Source organism: Pinus tabuliformis, chromosome 2_1 (genome assembly GCF_031772625.1).
Source record: "Pinus tabuliformis cultivar Carrire ecotype Pingquan chromosome 2_1, CPIR1, whole genome shotgun sequence".
Classification (NCBI taxonomy): domain Eukaryota; kingdom Viridiplantae; phylum Streptophyta; class Pinopsida; order Pinales; family Pinaceae; genus Pinus; species Pinus tabuliformis.
The window spans coordinates 76,704,666-76,729,649 of record NC_142299.1 but is presented as its reverse complement, the minus strand read 5'-3'; the positions used below and the strand labels follow the sequence as shown (position 1 = coordinate 76,729,649).

Below are 24,984 nucleotides of genomic sequence, written 5' to 3'. Positions count from 1 at the left end.
GGCACCCTCAGTGTGACATCAGAAGTCATAGTTAATGGTTGTTTATGTTTTGATGCCGAGGAAAGTTACATATAACTTATATGTCTCATATGTCACTTTATCTTCTGGTCTAATAAGTAACATCTATAGATCTCTTTCCCAAGCCAAAGGGATGGGATCATTGTCAAGGATTCACATTTCTTTATGTTTCATGAGTGATATTTCTTCTTCACATAAACATGTTCCCATTGTAAACATCAATTCAAAGGGTTTTTCCATCTTCATGAGTGTTAAATTCTTAAGATTTAATATATGCATATATAATATTTCTAATGTTTTCAAACAGAAATCCCGCTTGAAACTGTCCACTCAAAATGACCATTTTCCTATCTTTGGGAATTGCAATCTTTATGGTTGATAAATTGTATTTCATGTGGTCGGTGGAACCCAAAGCCACTGCCTGAGCTGCTGAGGAATAATTGCAAACAGGGTATAACATTTCATTTACTTTTGGATATTGGCAATTAGTGGTATCAAAACTGTATTGGAACAACTGTAAAATTAACGGTGAAGGCTGATCAATATTTTCAATTTACTTTAATTTAAAGTTATATATTTTTATTTAGTAAAATAAGAAAAACATAAATGAAAAAACTGACTTGAAGCCATGCATGAAGGTGTTCAAGGTCGTGTTCTTTCTGGTTCTTTGATATGGAGAAAGAATACTTTATGAGGTTTTTATGTCAAATGCTTGCATGAATATGTGTGTTCTGTATATTCATATGCCTAAAACTACAATTTGGAGATGAGGTTTATAGAATAATTATGCTTTGTATTTCAGGTTGGATATGCTATGCTGAGAAAACACTTGGACCATATATTTTACCATATATCAGCACTGTGAAAAGCCCTCAACAGGCAATGGGTGCAATTATTAAACATCATGTCTGCGAGAAAATGGGCCTCGTGTAAGATTTGACCTCCTACATTTTTCTTTTTATAAAAAATGGTCTTTGAGCACTAATGAGTAAAACACAATAGTGAAGATATCTTGGTAGATACTTGTCATGTGGGATTTAGATGGAGTCTTTGATAGCAGTATAAGGCATTTTGAAGATCCTTGGTAGCACTCAAAGGGCATTTTGTTTGCTTTTACTACTCAATCATTTGCAATGTTTCACACTCGAGAAAAGTTATTTTTATCAAGTGGTATTCTTGTTAGCATAAATAAATATAGAGTACAGATGGTTATTGCTGTTGTTGTTATTCTTCATATGGATTATGCTAGTTGTATTGTGTTCAAAATCAAGGTGCAAAGAATTGGGTAGTTCCATAACAGTTTACCATCTTGTAGTAGACAATGTGTTCAAAACTCCCGCAAAAAAAATGACGGAGATGTAGGGGCTGGGATTTCATTATTATTTTGTGTTGCTTTCTAACTGTCTCTCTGATATATTAGATTGACTAACGTCACACTTGCAGTTGGCTGTCCTAAATTACTGGTTGAATTTCAGAGATGGGTTTGGAGCTAGGTGATCATGTGGGCTGTCCTAAGTTATGTGGCACTCTCACTTATGTTCCTGCTTGTTTGGAATGCTCCTCAAGAATTACCTTCAATGACCATCGTTGAATAAAATATTTTTTATGCTAAGTAAATAGAAGGGTCACTCTTCAAAAAAGTGGTGAAAATGTGTTGTGTGTGCTTTCAATAGTGAGGGATTTCTCTAGGAAGTCCACTTTGACCAACAAATACTCAAGGAAGGGGTGCACCCTTGAGATGCGTGCAATGGGGCCACATTAAACAAGTAAGATAATAAAAATATTGTCCTTGAGGAGGTATGCACTAGGAATATGCGCAAGGTGATTATGCCTCTTCATCAATGTGTACCAAACTTATGTGATAAATAACAAGTTTAGTTAGTGGAGCCCTCTCGCTAATGCACCAATCAACTCCTCCGTAAATGACATGAGTGGGGCACCCTTGAAGAGTGTGTCAATAGTAGTTATTCCTTTTGGATCTAGGACCACCAAAAATAAAATAATCCTTAAAAATTGATGGATACCCTTGAAAATGTGCAAGTATAGTTACTTAATCATAGAATGTGCCAAGATGCCAACTATAGTAGAGTGCTCCTCTAGATGAATTGGTCAACAACATTGAAATGCCAAAGCCATGCCAAAGATAGCAAAATTTGTTAGGGCATTTTCTCCACTACAATAACCAACCCTTCTTTCAAGAAATACCATAGCAATGTGTGCAATAAGGTCCACTTTCGTTGTAACACCCTATAAGAGAGGGATTGTTAGGGTACATTGCACATAGTAGTTCATTAGGACCTCATTAGCGCCTACACTATGGCCATCATTGGACTCTCTTTCGTACATTATTAGGGGCACGTATGACCACTTTTTATCCACTACTAGACATTTCCTATCATTTAGCAAATTCTTTTTTTTAGGGGGTTTCTATTTTTAGTGGGGGTGCCACCGAGGATGCCATGTGGCACTCAGTGAACACTGGTTGGAGGATGACATGGCTATTTCCACTCCATAAATTCATACTGCCTCATGCATATGCCTTCCTTGAGTATGCACTTCCTCCCTATGTTAACTACCATTTCTCTCTCCTCCCCTTGTTAGTTAACTTTTGGTCCTATTTTGGAGTTTATTTAGTTAGTATTTTGCACGTGAGAGCTATTAATTAGTTCTAACTGATTTCTAACTCCACTTCTTCCAGTTGACTCCATTTTAGGATATTTTGCTAATTTTGGGTTTCTTAGTCTATTTTTGACTTATTTGTGAACTAGGGAGAGTGCTTTTGAGTTACACCGATTGCATGCACATGGAACCCCAACCTAATTTGAGTTGGTTGGCCTATTGGTTAGTCTATATATCATATTCATGTTCAACAATAATATACCATCATATTTTACTAGTAATTCGAATTGTCTCCTTGCGTCATTGGTCAATTTCACAACAATTTTATTCTTTTTCCTTTCTTATTTTACAAGTAGCTAGTCTAGTATTTTTTTTCACACTTAGATCCTATGATTGTGCTTAAAATCTGTTAAACATCACCTTGGCTAAGACCAAATATATGAAATATAAACCTTGAATACCTTATTATTCACAATGATACATATTTATAATACATTGGAGTGACCCTTGGTTTCGTATTCCAAGTGGCCTCTTGGACTCGCTTTGACTGTTTAGCTTCACACCAACCCTTAGAGGATTAGGTGTCCAACATTCCCCCCTTAATCCGAAGGGGTATGTGTGAGTCCAAGAAGAGCGCTGTAATAAAAAGTGTGCAATAATGCATGGCAGCATTAGGCTTAATGTGCTCTCCGAAATGTTGGCATAAGGTGGTGGTTTAAGGATGCCCACCAACAATGGAACGCTTAGTGCAGTTCCCGAAACTCTTCCAAGTCTCGTAAGAAGTTGAAATCTTCTGCTAGGGGAAGTGTCCCTAATGCTTTGGAGAGGGAGACCTTCAACTTGGAAACTGGAGGTCTACAACCTGCAGTGGTTTTAGGATGACCACCAACTCTGGAATGCTTAATACAATTCTTGGAACTCTTCCAAAACTGGCAAAAAGCTGAAGTCTTCTGCTAGAGGAAGTGTTGCCAATTCTTTGAAGAGGGAGAATCTCAACCTGAAAAGGGAGGTCTCAACCCCACATAGATGGTTTAAAGCGGACCACCAACCAAAGGAATGCTTAGGGGCATCTTTGTCTCTGGCTACAACTCTGAATTTGGTATGGCATATTGTGGCTCAGGCTTGCTTGATGAAGCTTCGAAGATTGTATATGACCATCATTTCCCCCCCTGTCAGATACAAGGTGAGATGATAGGGAAAACTTAACTGCAAGACCCTTTAATATTCTAGAAGAGATTTTGATATATGACTGCAATATCTTCTTGGTTGTTGAAGCCCATAGCCAAGAAGCGATCCATCCAAGATGAATCTTTGTTCTTGCAAGAGGCTTGTTTTTGAAGCATTTGTGTGAAAAATGAGTATGCTGACCACAATGCTTGCACAGATGAAGATCAAAACAATGATATTTCATATGGCCAACTCGGTCATAATGTTGGCATTGGACAACTTGTTGTGGCTGTTGTGAAAGAGGAGCAGACTCTGGAACAATTGAAGATGAATTGTCATAAATAAATCCCGCACTCTAAAACTGGATGGGATTTGAGTAATCTGGAATACGAAAGGACACATCCTTGTCATATCCAAGACCAGTTCTATGCTTGTTATGGACAAGCTCTTCCCAAGGTCTAATGATGGGCTTGAGAAGTGTAGGATGAACTTCTAAATTTGCATGCACATATTCTCTTGAATCAACCTCAACTTTATATTCTTGCTGTTGATGGGAGTCTATCTCAATGTTCTGGACAGAAACAAGTTCAGAATGATGACTCCATTGCTATAATTCTTTTTGTTGAAGCTGAGATTCAAGCTGCAAAAATTCTATCTTCTCTTGTGCATTTTGTATCTGTGAAAGTGTCTTTGCTGACTTTACCTGTGCTTTCAACAATTGAAACGATTAGAGTTCTTAATAACTCTAATAAATTATCAATTCTGACCATTATTTCAACAAATAATACGACAATGAGGAAAATATACCCACTTGTACTCTCAACACATTAGGAAGAGTACTCTTAGCACATTAAGAAGAGTAGACTCCAAGTAGAAAAAAAATATGAATAATCTTCCAGATGCAAAAAAACCTTGGTCTCAACAAGAGAAAATGACACTTGAAAAGAGTTTCAACTCAACCCAAAGCCGAGAGGAATATAATGCATTTAAATGTATGGTCCTAATAATGAGTAGAGACAAATTGAATTGATAACCAGTAGCAAATTTATGAGAAAAATACCTACTTAATCACTGTTTCCAATATAAATTTGTCTCAAGTGCGTTGGCGATCTAGTGCCTCTCAAATGAACTCTTTGGAAGAGCGCTCTGGATCATAGTGACATCAAGTGGAGTGGTCATTACATCCCAAATAAAACTCGGATTCTTGGCACAGGTTGACTGCCCCTTTAACAAAATGACAGCATGGGTTTTATACTTCATCGATGGTTTACCAAATTTTCTACATTGCTTTCCCACCATGGCAAGAAAGGCAAAACCATTTTGCAGTGATGAGAACAATAACTATATCTTTGCTCTACAGTTGCGATGGCACTTTCCAGCTTTAGGATGTTGAAAAACTTCATAGAGATACGTTGCCCAGATATGAAGAATGAGATCTCACGTACCCATTCAACCATACATTACAATCTGATTATAAGAAATCACATTCCAGGGATAAGAAGAGCTTGGAACACTAAGCAGAGTGAGTATAACTTGAGATGTAGAGATAGCGCGCCTTGGAAAGAGGAGATACAACTCGTCCTTTCCCTGAAAGCCTCCACGAACTGATATAACTTGAAAACTTGGTCCAAGGTAGTAGGATAATTAGAAACTCGTGCTACACAAAGAAATTTCTACCTTTGCAAACCTAGATATGCTCTAGCAAGACAAATTTTGGCCAGCTATAGGCGGAGAGGACAACAAAGCCCTCAGTTGTTGGCGCTTCTTCCAAGGAGGAGTGGGGTACCAGAGAATCACAACTTGCTTTTCACATCCATCTTATGATTTTGTGAGCATGGCTATGCAATAACATTGGGTTGGATACAAGGCATTGATTAAATGGACCAGCTTTTGAACATGGGTTTCCCTCACGCTGATAGCTCAGTGTCTTGCTGCTACTCTAAAAGCCACTGAATGGATACTCAACCAACGTTCCGAGAGCCAAAATGTGCAACCCGTCCCGGGTACAACACGAAGCACGAGTAGATCGATTCTTTCAAGGGAGTTTGCAAAAACCTTCTTCGCAAGATGAGATTGTGAATGTTTTGCCTTTCGATCATTCAAAGATTATTGCTACTGGTACCGAAGGATGTGATCATCTGGATAGTGAATACAAAATTGAATTGGGAATGGAGAGCATTTGTGAAGATCAGTCCAAAGGAGCTGCACAATTGTACGTAGAAGAGAAAGCAGGGCCGTCAAACTTAGGTGGAGATTGTTTAGGATCTGCTAATGCAATGAAGTCCATCCCGTCTTTGTTGCCTTCAAGAGAATCTCCTGATGCAAAACCTTTGCTCAAAAGGCAGAAATGGGAACCTCGAGATTCTTCAAGCCATGCAAAACCCAACATTCCCTTTAAATTTCCTCAGCAGAGTTCACAAGAGGCAGTTGCAGGCTCGAGTGCTCGCTCAAGCGCTGCTCCCTTTAATGACACCCGCACAAACTTTTCAATGCAGAATAATTACACCTTCAGTATTGATTCCAACGCTCAAAAAATTGCAGAGATTCCATGCACACAAAATTAATTCGAGGAGACACCAGCGCTCAATCAGGAGGCGCTTAGTTTGCTAGGGATGCAGAACGAGCAACCTTTTAATTGAGTGAGGATGGATAGTGCTGATAAGTTTTCAGCACCAAGTTCAATTAAATTTATATGTTGTCATTTCTGAATTGCAGGCGCCACAGGGTAACGAAGACCACAAAGCCAGTGGTTGGGCAAGGTCACAAGAACAATGGCTCAAATTGGAGTAGGGCCAGTAATCACCCTCTCTAATACCATGTTAAACATAACCATGGCTAAGACCAAATATATGAAAGAAAAACCTTGAATACCTTATTATTCACAATGATACATATTTATAATACATTGGTGTGACCCTTGGTTTCATATTCCAAGTGGCCTCTTGGACTCCCTATGACTGTTCAACTTCCACATCAACGCTTAGAGGATAGGTGTCCAACAAAATCAAACAAGGATGAACTAGGAGCATGTGCAAAGTTATAGTTCCAAGCAGAAGGGCCACCAAATTCCTCAAACGATGAGCTACTAACCCAGGAGAATGTGCATGAAGACTGGAATGTCCCCCAATAGAAGCATGAAGTCCCTTCCAAATATATGTCATCATGTGAACTCATATTTGTCAGACACCTAATTGGTAGGGATTTGGTGAAATTGTAAATATTTTGTAAATATGTAAATATGAAACATTAGAATAGGAAGAGACATCGAACCTTGGAATTTGAAGCCAAAGGTCGCTATATCAATCTATATATATGTGTGCTTGGTTAATGGAAATTCATTTAGGTTTTGGGAGTTACCTCATCTGGCCTGACAAATGATGGACAGGAACCTACCTTGTTTCCCTTGAATGAACTATCAAATTGTTTCTACAATTTCTGGCTGTGTCCAAAATTGTTGCATTTTATTTAGCTTCATAACTAAGAATGGCAAAACTATTATAATTTCTGTTGAAGACCTCACGAGATTTTCTACTATAACTACCTTCATAGTAATTCTTGGGATTTTCATGGCGATTTCTTGTATTTCTACCTTTTGCATAGGCTCTACAATTTATGGCCTTATGCCCAAAATTATCGAAAGAATAACACAAGCGAAGAAAAATATTCTGGTACTGTGAGTGTAGGCAGTCTTCTCGATGGTTTTGTTCTTTTGAAGTCATGATCTTCTTCTTGAATCTTCTCCATTGCTAGTTGTTGTATGTCCTTCTTTAGTGACTTTTATTCTTCCTTTTTTGATGGGACCCTTGTGTTGAAGTTTCTAAGTTTACTTAGTTAGAAACCCTCCATGCAATTTATCTGATTTATTCCTACCTACTTGTTATTTTCCTTAACAAGTTATTTACAATGTAAGTATTGAAAATAAACACTAGTGCATGCTCAACATATTACAGATCAACAACTAAAAGAAACAGAAACAAACACACCATATGACACCATTATTTTTGGACTAATGTCCCCGGAAAAACCCAATGTGGGAAAACCAGTGCAGCTATCTAAGGGTTTTCTTATTAAGCAATATAAGAGTACAATCTGGGTGCCGAAACTAGCCTACCCAACGAAGAATTTCCTTAGTAGTAATACCTCTCGGTTTCTGAGAAATCTATTGGCTGAAACCTTGGATAATCCTTTAGGCAGCTACTCAGCACCAATCTGCCCCAGAAACCCCAACGTCTGCCGAATCTGGACTGTGTCAGCCTCTCCTAGCCCAACGCTGGTGCTACATCAGCCTATCTTGGCTTGCGTCAGCCCCAGGAGGCCTTGCATCAGCTCTCTGAGCCTCTGCGTCAATTACGCTGGCCCCTCTGGTGTTCTGTGCAGCACTTAGCTGCCTCTGCGTGAGCACTGGCTGCTCCTGCGTCTCTCTCTCTGGCTGCTCTGCTGCTAACCCATCACTATCTCTACCTCTCTGTCTCTCTGTACTCAATGCCCCTCAGCTGCTCTTCCAATCACTGATTCTATCTCTGTTAGCAAACCCCAATCTAGAGAATAGAATGACTAATCACTCTGGTGCAATGTTGCACGAAGCGCCCCCCCCGGTTCCAAGCCCCGAAGCGTGTCCCGTACGGAAGCGCCTAGGAAGCTTCGCCGAAAGCGCGCTTCCCAAATTCGTTAGCGCCGCTTCCGAAATTTTTACCGCTTCCTGGAAATTCGGAAGCGTGGTACGGAAGCGTCGCTTCCAGGCCTCCGAAGCGCGCTTCGTACGACGCTTCGGGCGTCGGAAGCGTGGCGCTTCTGTATGATTGCGGAAAAGCTTTGCGCTGTTTAGAAAATCGTTTTTTTTTCATTTCTTTTTTAAAATTTTAGGTGAGTTTGCTTGTTGGGGGTGGGTCCACCTTGGGTTGGGGTGAGGAATGAAGGCAAAAAAAATATAAATATAGCAAATGCTCCCTCATGGTAATGTTAATTTCTTAAAGTAAAAGTGACATTCTCCTTTATTTTTCATTTTCATCCTTTTACTTAAATTTTTAACATTACCATGAAATGACTCAGGATGTTTGAGAGTGGTTCCAGCCTCATTGGACTTCATATGGAGAAAATAGAATTTTATATCCTATTCAAAATTCAGCAGACTTAACAGTTTTCAGGAATTCAGGATCAATGGGATTGTGGCATTTCATTAGATTATATCAAGTATGAAGGTATGCGATTAGCATTTAATCAAGAGCACCAAGCCCTATATGTACCCTAGTGTTGGTGGTGTTAATTGTTGAACTCCTTTGTCACGCGGCACGCCCTTAGCAAAAAATTACCTTTCAATCAAGTCAAAATAATCGATCAAGCATGTTAAGCTTTTTCTACCATATTTTAAGTCTTGAATTAGGTAGTTTGATCAAAATTGGGCAATGTTGACTAATATCCCTAGACAATTGAGGTAGAGGCAAAGGCTAGACAAGAGGAGAAGAATCTAGATGGTTGATGCTCGAATAATTAATCATTAATGTACAATGGGTGTTATATCTATCTTGATTTATGTAAAAATATGCATGTTTTCATGTCTTCTACAACTAATTTGGTATTTGGGATGTTTGTTTTGAGTATAAATGCAAATATATATATATATATATATATATATATATATATATATATATATATATATATATATATATATATATAGCAAACGCTTCGCTTCCTAGATTTTTGGAAAATGACGCTTCCGTGTCCTCGCTTCCAAAAAACGTCCCCGCTTCGTCTCTGCTTTGTGCAACATTGCTCTGGTGTCTTCTACGAGTGACCCTCAAGCCTCCTCTTATACTTTTCCTGTTGACATCTCAACGACCGAGATTAAGTCCCTAATCAATGGCTAAGATTAGATCTGGTTTGATCCATGTCTTTTGGACCATTCTAACACAGATTCATATTAATACACATTAAAATTTTATTTTCGCTAAGTTTAGATTTAGGGACTCCATTAAAAATATTAATTATTTTATTATCTCTTGATCTGTTTAGAATTTACCCAAACACTTTCTGGGTATTGGAGATCTCATGTGCCCCAACCTCTCCACCAAATTTCGTGGCTAGAGCACATCAAATGCTACCCCAAATCAATGCTCCCTCTTAGCGAGGACTGTGCTCTAGCAATACTCCTCACTAGTATTACTCTGATCATCCAACATCCGTACCTGTGCGGATGCTAGGCCTTCATGCCCAACATCCTCTGCACTGCTGCCTCCTGTATTGCTGTCCATGGTTCTGCCACTGCCACTGTTGCATCTGTACGACAACGCCCTCTACATCTGTGCTGCTACTGGTCCTTCCTCCCAGCACTGCATCTTCACTGCACCTCCTCTCATCATGCTGCATCGTGCTGCCACTGCTGCACTGCGACTCAGTTACTGAGAAGTAAGTAACTGATCTCCCAATCTGACCTCCCTGTTGGGCTAGAAACACCCACTGATGCTGAATCTCCCTCTGCCACTGACAAGTGCTCCCTATCTCTGATGTTTGTGCTGATGCAACAACTCCCTGCATCTCGCACCATTGCACACCTCTCTATGCCTTCCTGCACTGGTGCAACACTCTTGTGCCTCTTGCACTGTTGCAGCCTGCTAGCTCTGCATTGTCTTGGGACTCCTGCACTGTAGCTCTCTCTGCCACTCTCTCTGCCGCTCCATCCACATCCGTCTCTACCCACCTAGCTAGTTCTTCTACTCCTCGTCGAGGCTCTCGTAACAAGGTCTAATCCAAGAGGCTGGGTACCTCAAGGATCCCGCCCCTCATCGTTTGTAGTCCTCCTGACTACAACTCGATGTCTCCCCACTTTCGCTTAAGTGGTGCATGCGCACTCATGGCACAGTCATCGTCTGTCAAAACTTCCTTCTTTGCCTGTGCTGGCGCTGCCTTAGTCTCGAAAGATTCTCCCGTACTCTTCTTCCTTGGACATTGGGTCGCATAATGACCCAGCTCCCCACAGTGGAAGCACTTGATCTTGGAGAGATCCTTTTTCTTCGCTTTTCCTGCTTTCTCTCAGATGCTAGGGCAACATCTTCCTCCTCCTATTTGCTATGATCCCCTTGCTGCTGCTACCCGTCTTCGACTATCGTCTGATCTCTTCCTGGCAAAGAGCAGCGCACATCTCGTCCCAAGGTGGGAGAGTCCCTCTGCCCAACATACTCTAGACAAATACCTCCCAATCTTCTGAGACAACATTTAGGGTTGTCCTCACCATTAACTCCTGATCTGGCGCGGCCCCTATAGCAGTCAACTGATCTCGGATCTCATTCGCTCCTCTGAGGAAGGTGTCAATCGGTTCTCCCTCCTTCATTTGATATGACCTCAACTAATTCTCAAGTAGCATTCTTCTTTGCACAGAAGTATGCTAGTACAATTTCTTGAGAGCCTCCCACATCTTATATGTCGTTTCCTTCTCGGCAATGTGTGATACTACATGATCCTTGACCCTGTCAAGGATGATGCTCTTGGCCCTCGCCATTGCCTCCTCATACTTGTCATTATCATTAGAGTCTATTGGGATAGCTATTACCCTCAAGGCGAAGTTCTTGACATGATTTCTGTCAAGTACAGATAAGATTCTGGCCTTCGAGGCTGCGAAGTTTGATGCTCCGTCCAGTCTATCCTGGTCTCTTACTCCGTGTAGTGCCATGATGCTCCTCTACTTCCCTCCTAGAAGTTCTCTGTTTGACTCGTCTGAGTCTCTGCTTCCTGTCTGGAAGTTTTCTTTTGGACTCCCTTTAAGTCTTGATTTCCCTCTTGGAAATCCTTCTGCCACTGTCGAGATGCCCCCTACTCTGGTCGTCTTGTGCAACCGCACCACTGATCCGGGTTCCTCGGATAGAAACCCTCGGTAGCAACTCCTCTGGCGTTGCTCTGTCAGGTACTGTTCTGACTACACTACCTCACAAACTCCAAGCTGCAATATTCCCATAGCCTTCTAAACCCCAACAACTTGAAGGTGAGAGCTCCTAGGTTCTGCGCAATCCCAGCACCAACAACCCGACCTCATCAGCCAACTGTGTCAGGCCTCCCAGCTACTACGTGGCTCTGCGTGAGGCTTGTTTTGCCTTCCTTAGCCTCTGCACTGCTTCTTCTCGGCTCACTTGCCTGCGTCACCCTTCCTTGTCGCTACTCTGCTAGAAACAACTTCCGTCACCTCGGGACAACTGTTTTCTGCTGCTATTGCTCCGCTTGGCTAATGTCCTTTAGTCCTCCTGTGATTTGCAATCACGCTCCGATACCATGTTGAAGTTTCTAAGTTTACTTAGTTAGAAACCCTCCATGCACTTTATCTGATTTATTCCTACCTACTTGTTATTTTCCTTAACAAGTTATTTACAATGTAAATACTGAAAATAAACACTAGTGCATGCTCAACATATTACAGGTCAGCAGCTACAAGAAACAGAAACAAACACAACATATGACACCATTATTTTTGGACTAATGTCCCCGGAAAAACCCAATGTGGGAAAACCAGTGCAACTATCTGAGGGTTTTCTTATTAAGAAATATTAGAGTACAATCTGGGTGCCGAAACTGACCTACCCAACAGAGAATTTCCTTAGTAGTAATACCTCTCGGTTTCCGACAAATCTACTGGTTGAAACCCTGAATAATCCTTCCGGCAGCTACTTAGCACCAATCTGCCTGAGGAACCCCAGCGTCTGCCCAATCTGGACTGCGTTAGCCTCTCCTAGCCCAGCACTGGCACTGCGTTAGTCCCGGGAGGCCCTGCGTTAGCTCTCTGAGCCTTTGCGTCAGTTATGTTGGCCCCTCTGGTGCTCTATGCAACACTTAGCTGCCTCTGCGTGGCCTTGTGTGAGCACTGGCTGCTCCTACATCTCTCTTTATGGCTACTCCGCTGCTAACCTGACACTATCTCTGCCTCTTTGTCTCTCTGTACTCAATGCCCCTTAGCTGCTCTCCTGATCACTGATTCTATCTCTCTTAGCCAATGTTACTTGGGAGCGGGAGCGACATTTTCAAAAGCTCTTGGTTTGGGAGCGAATCCCGGAGCGATTTTTTAAATATATATATATATATATATATATATATATATATATATTTTAATTTTTGATACATATATGTCAACAAAAACATGTAGAATGATGAATTAGATATAAAAAACATAAAAAAACATAGATTGATCATTGAACCATATCACATCAATCATCTAGAAGTTATAATCTTCATCAACCATGTCCACAAGTTAGTAACATACATATTACAACTGCAACATACTGAGTCTCGTGAATCATGATTCATCAAATTCAATCTTAAAGTTTCAACTTCAAGCTTTCAAAATTCAAAATTCAATATATAACATTTATCATCATTGATCACCAAAGTTGTACTTGTAAGCTAAGTTTAACCATTACAAAAAATAATATCTTAGATATTTCTAAGTTCTAACTTCTAATTGTTAACATGAAATGAAATGTTATAAAATGAAACATGAATAATGAAATGAAATGAAACAACTTTAGTCTTTCACGAAGCATCATATTCATAATTCACAATCATTACCAATGAGTTATAATTGCCAACTTTAAACTTCAAATTTTCATTGTCACAGTCATATATTGTTTACAAAAAATATCATTACGATATGAAAGAGTCAAGAGTCAAGAGTCAAGGACTCAAGACTCAACAGTTATGAAAACTAATAGAAACTAGAAAAGACTAGTAAACTGTAAATCTACATGTGGCCCTTGCCACAATAGTCGCCAAGAGTATAAGCAGGTCGTGGTGGTCTTCTAGGAGTCTCTCGCACAGACCGACAACCAGAACTAGAAGGCACATGCCCTCGACGTGAGGGTGTAGATGGAGGTGGCGACAACAAAGGAACAAGACTCAGAACTCGAGCACTGCTACTGGATGGTGGAGGTGGCATGGCTGTTGCAGCTGCTTCATCTTCATCCCTTATAAGTTCCTCTTCCAGTTCTTCAAGATGTATAGTGCCATCCTCCAAATTGTCTTCCTCTGGGTGGTTGTCCCAAATTTTATATGTGGGATCCTCATAAGCCCGATCACAGTAATGACTCAACAACCTCAAGTTGTAGTGCACATAAACCAAGCTTTCTGCCCGGTTTTCATTGAGTCTATTTCTTTTCACATTATGTATGAAGCTGTAGGTGCTCCAACACCTCTCTGTAGAAGAAGTATTTACAACCTATGATAGACCTTTTTTTGCCAATTTTGGCAAAAGTACCTGGCCGCCATATATTTCCCACCATGTGAGAGAACCAAATCTGTCTCTATCTTCCATTGCATAGAAGTTACCAAACAAACCAGTGCCATTGAAGTATTTGCCTATTTCAAGGCGCACAGCTGCACATTCCTCCCTGTCAAGTATCAAATTTTCTAATGCTTGCAAATATCCACTAGTTACCTCTGCATCTAAATGGGGTTTGGTCCTAATCCCACCCCCTGGTGCAGGTTGGCCCAACCAAGATGTAGAGTAGTATTTTGGCGTAAGGATATACGCCAAGCAATGTAGTGGAAGATTAATTCTATTCCACCGTTCACACACACAATCGTGAATCAGTTTGTACAAGTCAGGATCTCTGTTATGAACAATATCTTTTATTTGCCCCAACATGGTATCCATTTGCTCACACACCTCGCCAATCATTGATTTTTCCATATCTGCAAACCGAATCATGTGATAAATGGGCTTGGTGAAATCCAGTACTTGCCTCACACTTGTCCAAAACTGACCATCACGAGCGGCCTCCTCCACCAGTTCAAAACCTCGCCTGTCAGCGGCATTTGTAGCCCTTTCCTTTAATACCTGCCAATGTGGACTTGATACCATGCTAGCCAATGACTCTCTTACCTTCCAAAGGCGCCTGAAGGTGAGGTAATAGCTACCAAATCTGGTCTTCGCAATCTTCGACAACTCCAATCTTGAGTGACTGTGGAAAAGGCCATGGGTATTGCTATGATTTGTAATAAATTTTATCATTTGTTTGCCTTTCTTGTACAAATCACCAATCCATTTGAATTGTGCATTTTTGTTGTTGACAACATCATGCATCAGAAGGTTCAATGTGTGAACCAAACATCCAGACCAAAATATGTTGGGGTATTTATCCTCAATAATTGGTCCCGCTGCCTTACAATTAGGAGCATTATCAGTGATGACTTGGATGACATTGTATGGCCCAATACGGTCAATCGTTTCAAGTAATGCTTTTGCAATGTTGATGGCGGTCTTGAACTTGTTTGAGTAATCATGTGCAGTTAGAAAGATGGCACCACTAACAGACACAACGAGAACATTTATCAATGGCTTGCCTTTTACATTTGTCCATCCATCAGATACAATGGACACCCCATGGTCAATCCAAGAACTTGTCATTCTATTCAAAGAATGTGATATTTTTGCTTTTTCATGATCAAGGCCAACAGTTCTTGCCTTGTCATACCCAGGGCTCTTGTATCCTTTAGGGGCATCATTTATGGCAGAAACCATTTCGTGCCAATAAGGTGAGCGAAGAACATTGAATGGTATCCCACTTGCATAGAGAAACCTGTAAACCTTTGAATCCACATCATTCCTACACCCATCATCAAGGAAATCTGATATGGTTCTACACCTTAAAGCTGATGACCCTGTGCCTCCATATCCACTGCCTTGGGAGGATGCTGAAGGAGTTCTTTGTGCTTGTGATTGTGAGCTTGGTTCAAAGAAACCCCTTGATTTTTTAGATTTGTATTGGATTTCCTCCTCTTCCCTTATGTATTTGGCTCTATCTGTTACTGACACAGCTGCACAAGTTTTGATTCCTATTTGTTTCTCTCCATCCCATGGCCTTTTCCCACAGAGGTGTTTTCTGGCACAGGTGTATGAACCTGTGTAATTATTGTTGCAATGGGGGTAATGAAATTTAGTGGTTCCACCCCCTTTCCCTGCTTCAGGCCTGTTAACATATTTCCACAATGGGGTTTGGTCTTGTTTAGTTTTTTGAGAGTCATGTTCACCCTCCTCCAGCTCCTCCTCACCGGGGTTTTCATCAAATCCACTTTCTCCAGCGTCTTCATCCCCCTCTTCATTTTGGCCCCTCCGTTTCCTGCTCTCCAACACCATAATAACCATAAAAGGGACCAAGAAGAGGAAAATGCCAAGAAATATAGCTAGGTTCATGATGTTTGATATTTGTAGGCTTTTGAATCTGCAAAATTTAATGGGAATGGGAATGGGAATATGAATGAGAAAATTAATTTAGATTAATTAATTTTATTTAGATTCATGAAATTTTTACTAAATAAATTAAACAAAACTAAATTAAACTAACTAAACTAACTAAACTATACTAAATTACTACCTAACTAAGGTTTAAAATACTAAATTACTAAGTTACTAACGTAACTAACCTCTTTGCAGGCTTGCTCCTCGCTTCTCCTCGCTTCTTTGCTCAACCTCTTTCGCTCTCTAGCTTCTTCTCAACTCATTCAAGTGACAATGAATTTGTTTTTTGCCCCCAAGTTGTTTTAAAACAATCTTTTTTTTAAATGAATTTTTTTTTCGGGTCCGCGGATTTTTTTGCGCCCGAATCGCTCCCGACGTCACGCGCATCGCTCCAGGAGCGATAATTAAATGTTCGGGAGTGATCGGGGCAATTGCTCCCGAGCTGTAATTTTCGCTCCGGGAGCGAAATCGCTCTTGATTTTGGCAGGGAGCGTAAGCTTTTTTTTTGGAAGTGCGCTCCTGAAATCGCTCCCGTTCAGGAGCGATTTCTGGAGTGCGCTCTCGACCCACTCCTGAGCCGCTCCCGCCCAGAGCGCAGATTGGGAGCGGGTTCAAAGGGGGGGGAGCGCTCCCCCGCAACTGTGCTCTTAGCAAACCCCACTCTAGAGAATAGAATAACTGATCACTCTGGTGTCTTCTCCAAGTGACCCTCAAGCCTCTTCTTATACTTTTCCTGTTGACATCTCAATGGGCGAGATTAAGTCCCTAATCAACGGCTAAGATTAGATCTGGCTTGATCCATGTCTTTTGGACCATTCTAACACAGATTCATATTAATACACATTAATTTTTTATTTTCCCTAAGTTTAGATTTAGGGACTCCATTAGAATCTGCCCAAACCCTATCTAGGTATTGGAGATCTCATGTGCCCCAACCTCTCCACCAAATTCCGTGGCTAGAGCATAGTTTTAAAAACCGCTCAGAAAAACCGGTAACCGGTCAAACCGGCCGGTTAGCTAGCTGGCCGGTCCGAACCGGCCTAAAAACCCGATCAGACCCTTCATTTGCCCGATTTTTGGCCCTAACCGGTGAAAACCGGCCGGTTTAGGACGGAATCGGCCGGTTTGTATCAAACCGGCCGGTTCCGTCCTAAACCGGCCAGTTTATGGCATGCCCACAGAATCTTGGAAAAATCGGATTTCTAAATGTGGTTTTGGGGTTTTGGGGGGGAACTAAGGGTGTTTTCCCTCCAAAAACACCCTCTCCAAGCTATAAGAGGCCCCTCTCACTCTCATTTGTCTTACAAAACTGATTTGGAGTGTTTGTGAGTTTGTTTGTGAGCTTGGAGAGTGTTGAGTTTTTGCTGAAGTAGTCATCTTGGAGTTGGAGTTGGAGTTATTTTGGAGATAGTGTGTAGCTGTTAGTGGAGTTGCCATCTTCAAGAGGAGGCTAAGGAAGCTAGTTTGCATTTCCAGGTAAGGATTTGCACTTGAAAATTCCTTATTTGACTGTTGTCCATGAATTGATTTTTTTGTGTTATAAACTTCTCACTCCTATGATCTACCATCCAGGGAGTCATCATGCCTCCAAAAGCCAGAGATACTGCATGGGCTCATTGTGATATGATTGATGGCAAAATGATATGCAAATATTGCCAAAAATCCATTCAAGGAGGGGGTATTAACAGGTTCAAGCAACACTTGGCTGGGATAGGAGGCCATGTAAAGCCATGTGAGCACCAAATGAAATAATAGGGCATATTAGGGCAGAATACCTTCAGAAGTTTGAGACTCAAGTCACTGAACCAATAGAGAAGTTTGTGACTGCAAAGTTTGGGAGTCGAGACTCAACCAACTGAGTTTGATCATGATGACTGAGACTCATGAGAAGTTTCAACTTCAAGTGATAATGTTGATCACTATTATAGTATTTACTATTATCATATATGTAGAGTCTAGACTGAAGTCTTGTAGTAGGCCACTGGCCCCATAGTTTGTAGGCTTTGTTTTTGCACTCTAGAGGCCATTTAGAGCCTCATTGCTTATGTATTTTGTCGAAGATATGTATTGCACTCGGTGCCATTTTGATATATTCACCTTTACATGGTATATAAATGAGCAATCTTTGCATATTTTGTCTCTATTGGCTTGGAATCATGGTTTTAAATCTTAAAAATAGTTTTTTTCATTAAAAAATAATTATTTAATGTATTTTTCTGAAACCGGTTCGTTTAGACCAAACCAGTCCCGGTTAGACCGGTTCCGGTTTTAAAAACATTGGGCTAGAGCACATCCGATGCTACCCCAAATCAACACCTTGAGTTCATTAATGTAGCTTCCTTGCTTTGCCTCATTTTCGATGATCAAGGATCTCTTGAACCTTTATTAGTGTTATTTTGTTTACATCCTATTCCAGACTGATCATTAAATGGTTTTTGGTTACTAATGACTTCATCTAGTATTTTGGTGCTGTTATCAAAATTTCGTTGGATATTCTTCTTTGGTAGTTCCTTCCTCAAGGAGCCTATCTTAGCTTCTAGATTCCTTGTTATTCTCTCCTTCTCTTCAAATTTCGTCTTGATTGTTTCTTCAATCACTTTGGCTTCTTCTAATTGTACTTTCAGATTTATGATAGTCTTCTCAGTCTCTTCAGAGTTCTCGCTGGGACTTTGTAAACATTCCTTTAGTTTCTTCTCCTCTTCCTTGAGTATGAGGTTATTCTTCCTTGTTCTTCTAAGATATCTAAAGACACTAACCAATTGTGCCTCAAGATCCACTTCTGCTTCTTCGTAATTTCCTTCATAATTATGCAGGAGTTTCTTTTTGAGTATTTAATGCCATGAAGAGCACTTTATTGGAATCATTATCACTATCATCATCTTCATCTGATGAGCTACTATCTTCTCTTGAATAGAGTCTTTTCTTCTTGAAAATATTTCCCTTGTTTTTTACTTTGTCTTTTTTCTTTTTTTATATTTCCTTTCATTCGTGTAGCTTTCTTCTTCATCACTATCAAACCCCTTTGCAAAAGGACATTTAGGAGCAAAAAATGACCAATTCTACCACATTCAAAACATTTTAAATGATGCTTGCCTTTATATTTCCTAGTTTCTCTTTTCAACTTTCTCACAAAGTTGGCTTCTTCTTCATCGTTTGAATCATCACTACAACTTTTTTATTTTATTTTTGTTTGTTCTTCCATGTGTTCTTGGAGGCCTTGAAAGTTGCTTCCCTTCTGGATGGATTTTCTTGTTCTATCGTCATTTCATATGCTGTAAGAATTCCATGTAACTCATCCACGCTCAACGTAGCTAGATCTTGTACTTCTTTGTCTTTCCGCTCAATGGTTGGTACAGATCTCTCTGGTACAAATAATCTTCCAGCTGCATCTTCCACAACTGGTAGTTTTGGCTGTTAAATTTTTCGACCCTAAACCTACCATCTTCCGCCATTGCTCCCACTCGAACCAGGAACCCTTATCTCCTGCGAGTTTATTAGCCAAATAGACCTTCGGCTTTGATACCAATTGTTAGACAACTCAGCCTGCTCGGTAATAATCCGGCCGACCGAACTGGTTCACTGGCCGAGTCGACCTGGTGAGGCCTTGACTTGGACCAACTCCGCCGAATCGGTTTCGAGCCAGCCAAATCTTAAAACACTAATGTAAGGGTATAACAATAACAATATGGGGGCTACATGGGCACAACAATAACAATAAGGGAGCTATACTAGTATTATAGGGACCTAACATTCCCCTCTTCTTCAAAAAAACTGTTGTCCTCAACACTTGAGTAGTTCTAGATGCTTATGTATAAGATTATCATCCTCCCATGTGGAATCTTCAGTTGGTAAGTTCTTCCACTTAATGAGATACTCTGAAATCGATCAATTCCGTAGCTGTCGGGTTCTTGTTTCCGTGACTGTTTTAGGCTCCAATATGATTTTTCCTTCCTCGTCAAGTATTGGCAATATTTTTTGAATTGGGACCTTGTCGCCGATAACCTTCTTTAAGCATGAAACATGGAAAATTGGGTGTACTTGGGTGATTTTTACTACCCTTCTTAGCTTTCTTGAGGGACATTTGTTTGTATGGTTATAACCATAAAAATACCAAGTCGCCTACATAACTGTCAGGGCAGGAGGTAACTCCACAAATTGAATTATTTTGCATTAAGATGGAACATGAATGTATACATGGAGAGGGAGACTATTGGGTTTCATCTCCCTTCATGTCATCTTCCAATTCTCTATATTTTCCTATTTACAATATTTATATGGATTTACGTAATCGCAAAGATTAGGTGTCATCATTCCCCCCCTTAATTTGAAGGGATGTTGGTGAGTCCAAGCATCATTCTGAATCTTTCAAACTTTTCTCTTCCAAATGCTTTGGTGAAGATGTCTACAATCTGCTAATTTGTGGAACAATGGCATAGGTGGATTGCCTTGGCCTCAACATGATGTCGAATTAGATGGTATTTTGTATTTTGTATTGATTTAGTCTCCCAATTTTTTCAATCACATCAGTCAAAGTGTCATCAGTATCAGTGGCTGAAGCTTCATCTAAGGGAGAGAGTGCTTCAAAAGAAGATTCCACAGATTGATCCAGAATAGGAAACCCCCCTTCAAGACGTGGAATCTCATTATCAAACTCTTGAAAAGACTTTGCATGTCCAAATCTATCCAAGCGATCAAGCCGCTGCTCAACAACATTGTTAGCCTTGGAAGATTCAAGAAAAATCACATCTCTAGATATTTTAAACTTCTTATTGACTTCATCATAGAGACAATATGCTTTGGAGGTATTTGAGTACCCCAAGAAGATACACTTGCAACTCCTTACACCGAGTTTGTTTCTTTGTTCCTTGGGTATCAAGGCATAATAGGTGGAACCAAAAACCCTGAGATGCCTCATCAAAGGAATGTGGCTGTACCACATTTCATAGAGAGTCTTGTTTTTGATAACATAAGATGGACACCTATTCTTTATATACACGGCAAATAGAACTGCATCAGCCCAAAACATAAGTTTAATATTCTTGAAGAACATCATGGAAAATGCCATATTTAAGATTTTCCTCTTCATTCTTTCCGCTGCTCTGTTCTGTTGGGGATTATAAGGCACAGTTGTTTGATGTTTGATCCCATGCTGGCGAAGATAGTTTTCAAATTAATTTGAAGTGTATTCTTTTCCATTATCTGTGCGAATAGAGCCAATATGAGATTGTGTATCATTTTCAGTCCATGCATGAAAGTTCTTGAATGTTTCAAAAGCTTCAGATTTGTTCTTCAATAAATAAACCCAACAAATTCCGGTGTAGTCATCAATAAATGTCATCATATATTTCTTACAATTTGTAGAAGGAACAAACATTGGGCCACATAAATCTGAATGAATGAGTTCAAGTTTTCTATGTGCTCTAGAATGAGAATCATGAAAAGACTGTTTGTTGTGCTTTCCTAAGATACAAGCATCACATTGCTTAAGTTTCCTAGGAATTGTAGGCAAACTAGTTACACCATTTATCTTCAACAATCGAAGGCTATCATAGTTCAAATGTCCAAATCGAGCATGCCATAAACGACTTGATGGAAATGTACCTTCATCATAGTGAGAATTGTATGTGAAGTTTTGTGCACGAGCAAAGGTTCCTTGCAGTTATGACAAGTGAATGATCTGATGCTTTTCTGACCTCAACCTTGCCATCACATATATGAATGAAGTGCCCTTGCTGGCGGATGACCAAAGACAACAAGTTTCTCCTCAGCTGCGGGAGATATAAAACATCATGCAGAAGAAAGTCTAGAAGACCAGGCAGTTTGAGCCTGATGGTGCCAAGCCCTAATGGCTTGAGTTTTGACTTGTTTGCAAAATATACTTCTCCATCAACATTATTAGTGAATTCTTCAAAGAAATCTCCCCTGAAAGTCATGTGGCAAGTTGCTCCTGAATCAAGCAAGCAATCATCTTTCCATGAAACAAATGAAGCATTGAATAAGCCTTAATTATTTCAATGTTGCAATGTGCCACGACATAGTGAGCGGATTTATGTGCTTTACCTTTCCCTTTGTCAATTGTTTTACCTTTTCCTTCATTTCTTTCTTGCTCAATTCGGTCCCAAGGTAACTTACAAGTGGAAGCATCATGTCCATCTCTATTGCATTGTATGAAATGAAGATCAAACTTTGCTCCTTGGAACTTTCTGCGCCCCTGCCTCCTTGGAATATTTAGTATTTCAATGAGTAAGAAACTTATTGACATATATTATAAAAGTAATATTTCTTTTCTTGAATAAGTACAAATATCAAAGGTACATTTATGAAGACCGAGCCTAGTTACATTTCCTTCAACACCGAAAGGCTTCGTCAGAATGTCTGCAACCTGCTCATCCATTCTGATATGTTGGAGCGTAATTGCTCCCCGTTGTACCATATCCCAGATAGAGTGGAATCTGATGTTAATGTGCTTGGAGTGGTCGTGGAATATGAGATTCTTTGATAGCTGAATCTGTCTCTGGTTGTCGCAGAAGATCATGGTGGTATCTAGCACATGCTCAAATAGCCCACTAAAGAGCTTTCTCAACCAAACTGCTTCACAACAGGCCATACTTGCAACAATGTATTCGACCTCGGCGGTGCTTAATGCAACAGATTTCTGCTTCCTGCTCATCCAAGATATCGAAGTAGACACTAAAGAGAAGTTACACTTAGACATGCTCTTTCGACCCACCACATTGCCTCAAATTCTTGACAGTGTATCTCAGTCCATAGTGGATTGTGCACTAGAGATATTTCAAGAGAATCTTAGCAACAATCCAGTGAATGTGATGAGGCTCAACCATATATTGACTCAAGGGATTCACAATGAAGCATATGTCAGGACGAGAGTTGACCAAAAACATCAGGGCCCCCACAAGTTGACGATACTCGGTAGGGTTCACTAATCCGGGTCCAACAACACTTCCACATAGCTTCTTAAAGTTGAGTTCCATCAGAGTAGTCACAAACTTGTAGTCCACCATCCCACGTCTCTCCAGTAGCTTCACAATGTATTTTCCTTGAGAAAGGAAAATGTCACATGGCTTTTGCTAAACCTCCAACACTAGGAAATAATGTAGCAGACCTAGGTCCTTCATCTTGAACTCAGAATCCAACTCCCTCTTGCATTGATGAATGAGAGGGTCATCACCTGTCAGAAAGAGATCGTCCACATAAAGGACCAAAATGAGAGGTTTTTCCTTTTCAACCTTGAAGTATCGGTTCAGGTCGACATCACTTCTTGTAAATCCTAGCTTCATAAGATAGCTATCGATTCTCCCATACCAGGCCCTAGGGGCTTGCTTCAACCTGCATACATGTGTCTCACGATCTTGAACGTCGAACCCCTCGGGTTGTTCCACATACACTTCCTCCTTAAGCGAACCATGCAAGAAGGCAGTTTTGACATCCATCTAATGTAGGTTCCATCTTTGCGAGGCAACAAGGGCTATGATCGAACAGATGGTGGTATATCGGGCAACTGGTGCAAATATCTCATCATAGTCTATTCATTCCTTTTGAGAGAAGCCTTGAGCTACAAATCTGGCCTTGAATTTTTCAACACTCCCTTCAACTCCATGTTTGATCTTGTAGTGCCGTTTTGAAGTGACCATTGACTTGTCCATGGGTTTAGGAACCACATCCCAGACATGAGTCTTCATGATCGACTCATATTCCTCGTTCATCGCATCCTTCCAAACCTGTTGCTTCATGGCTTCTTTGAATGTACAAGGTTCAGACTGTACAATGGTACTCATGGCAGCTAAGTACCCTTGGTACCTATTCGGCTTCTTGCTTTCACGAAATGTCCCCTTCGGTGCAATATGTTTCTCAGCATCTTCAAGAGTATCTTTGAACCACAAATGTCTTTTTCTTGAAGTAGAGGGTTCACTAGGAGGTGGATCAATGGGATCCATTGAACTTACAACATCAGGCATCGGTTCATCAGATGGAGGTTCATCTTGCTTTTCTGCATCAACATCATCATTATCCTTCCTTGGAATAGGAGGATATCAGATCTTTCTCAGAGAAAAATCTTCATCGAAAGTGACATCATGGTTCAATTCCACTTCCCTTTGACCAGGAACACAGATTCTATATGCCTTCGAAGTTTCACTGTAGCCCACAAACGTTGCTTTCTTCCCAGATGCATCTAGTTAGTTTCTTTTCTCTTTCGGTACATGAAAATATACGAGACATCCAAAAAATCTAAATGAGAGACATTAGGTTTCTTACCGGTGAAAACTTCTTTGGTTGTCTTGAAGTCTAAAGCTTGATGTGGGCATCGGTTTTAGACATACACAACGGTGTTGGCAACTTCTCCCCATAAGAACTTCGGAAGACCTTGATCATGAAGCATAACACAGGTGGCTTCTATGATAGTACGATTCTTCCTTTTGGCAACACCATTGTGTTCAGGAGTATCTGTGATAGTGGTCTCCCTCTTAATGCTAGCTTCTCTATGAAGCATAAAAGCTATCGCTGAAGCACTGATAACTTGGAAACTTGAATGTAAAAATACACACAGGTATTTGTAAATAATAATTTATTAATATATAGAAATGTATATGTGATGAATGTTACAATGAGGACCTGCATTTATATCCCTAAGCAGGTGTCCTTTCGTGAATGGGCATGTCTTATAAACATGCCTTTTCACTTAACTTAATGACTATCTAACCTATGTAATATTTGATTATTTAATATTTACATTTATTTTATTTATTTAATTGTTATGAATTATATTCATAACATAGCCCCTTCCTTCAGAAGCTTTGTCCTCAAAGCTATATTGCTGGAATTGTCTTTGCTGTTGTCGTCTCGGCATATGGAAGGTGGAAGGTCTTTTTTTTCTTCTAAGAATTTATTTTATTTTATTTTTTTCGTTTTTTATTTTTTATTTATTTTTTATTTTAAATAATTTAATTAAA

General features: G+C 40.2%; 1 protein-coding gene across 1 annotated transcript in view; it reads left to right on the top strand.

The window, feature by feature from the left end:
• The window catches only part of NAR1 (ferredoxin hydrogenase), a 347,518-nt gene that overhangs the window by 143,137 nt on the left and 179,397 nt on the right, over window positions 1-24,984 (top strand). Inside the window, exon 5 of the mRNA XM_089402187.1 lies at window positions 821-947. Coding sequence (XP_089258313.1) covers window positions 821-947 — 127 coding nt within the window. The remainder of the gene's footprint in view (window positions 1-820; window positions 948-24,984) is intronic.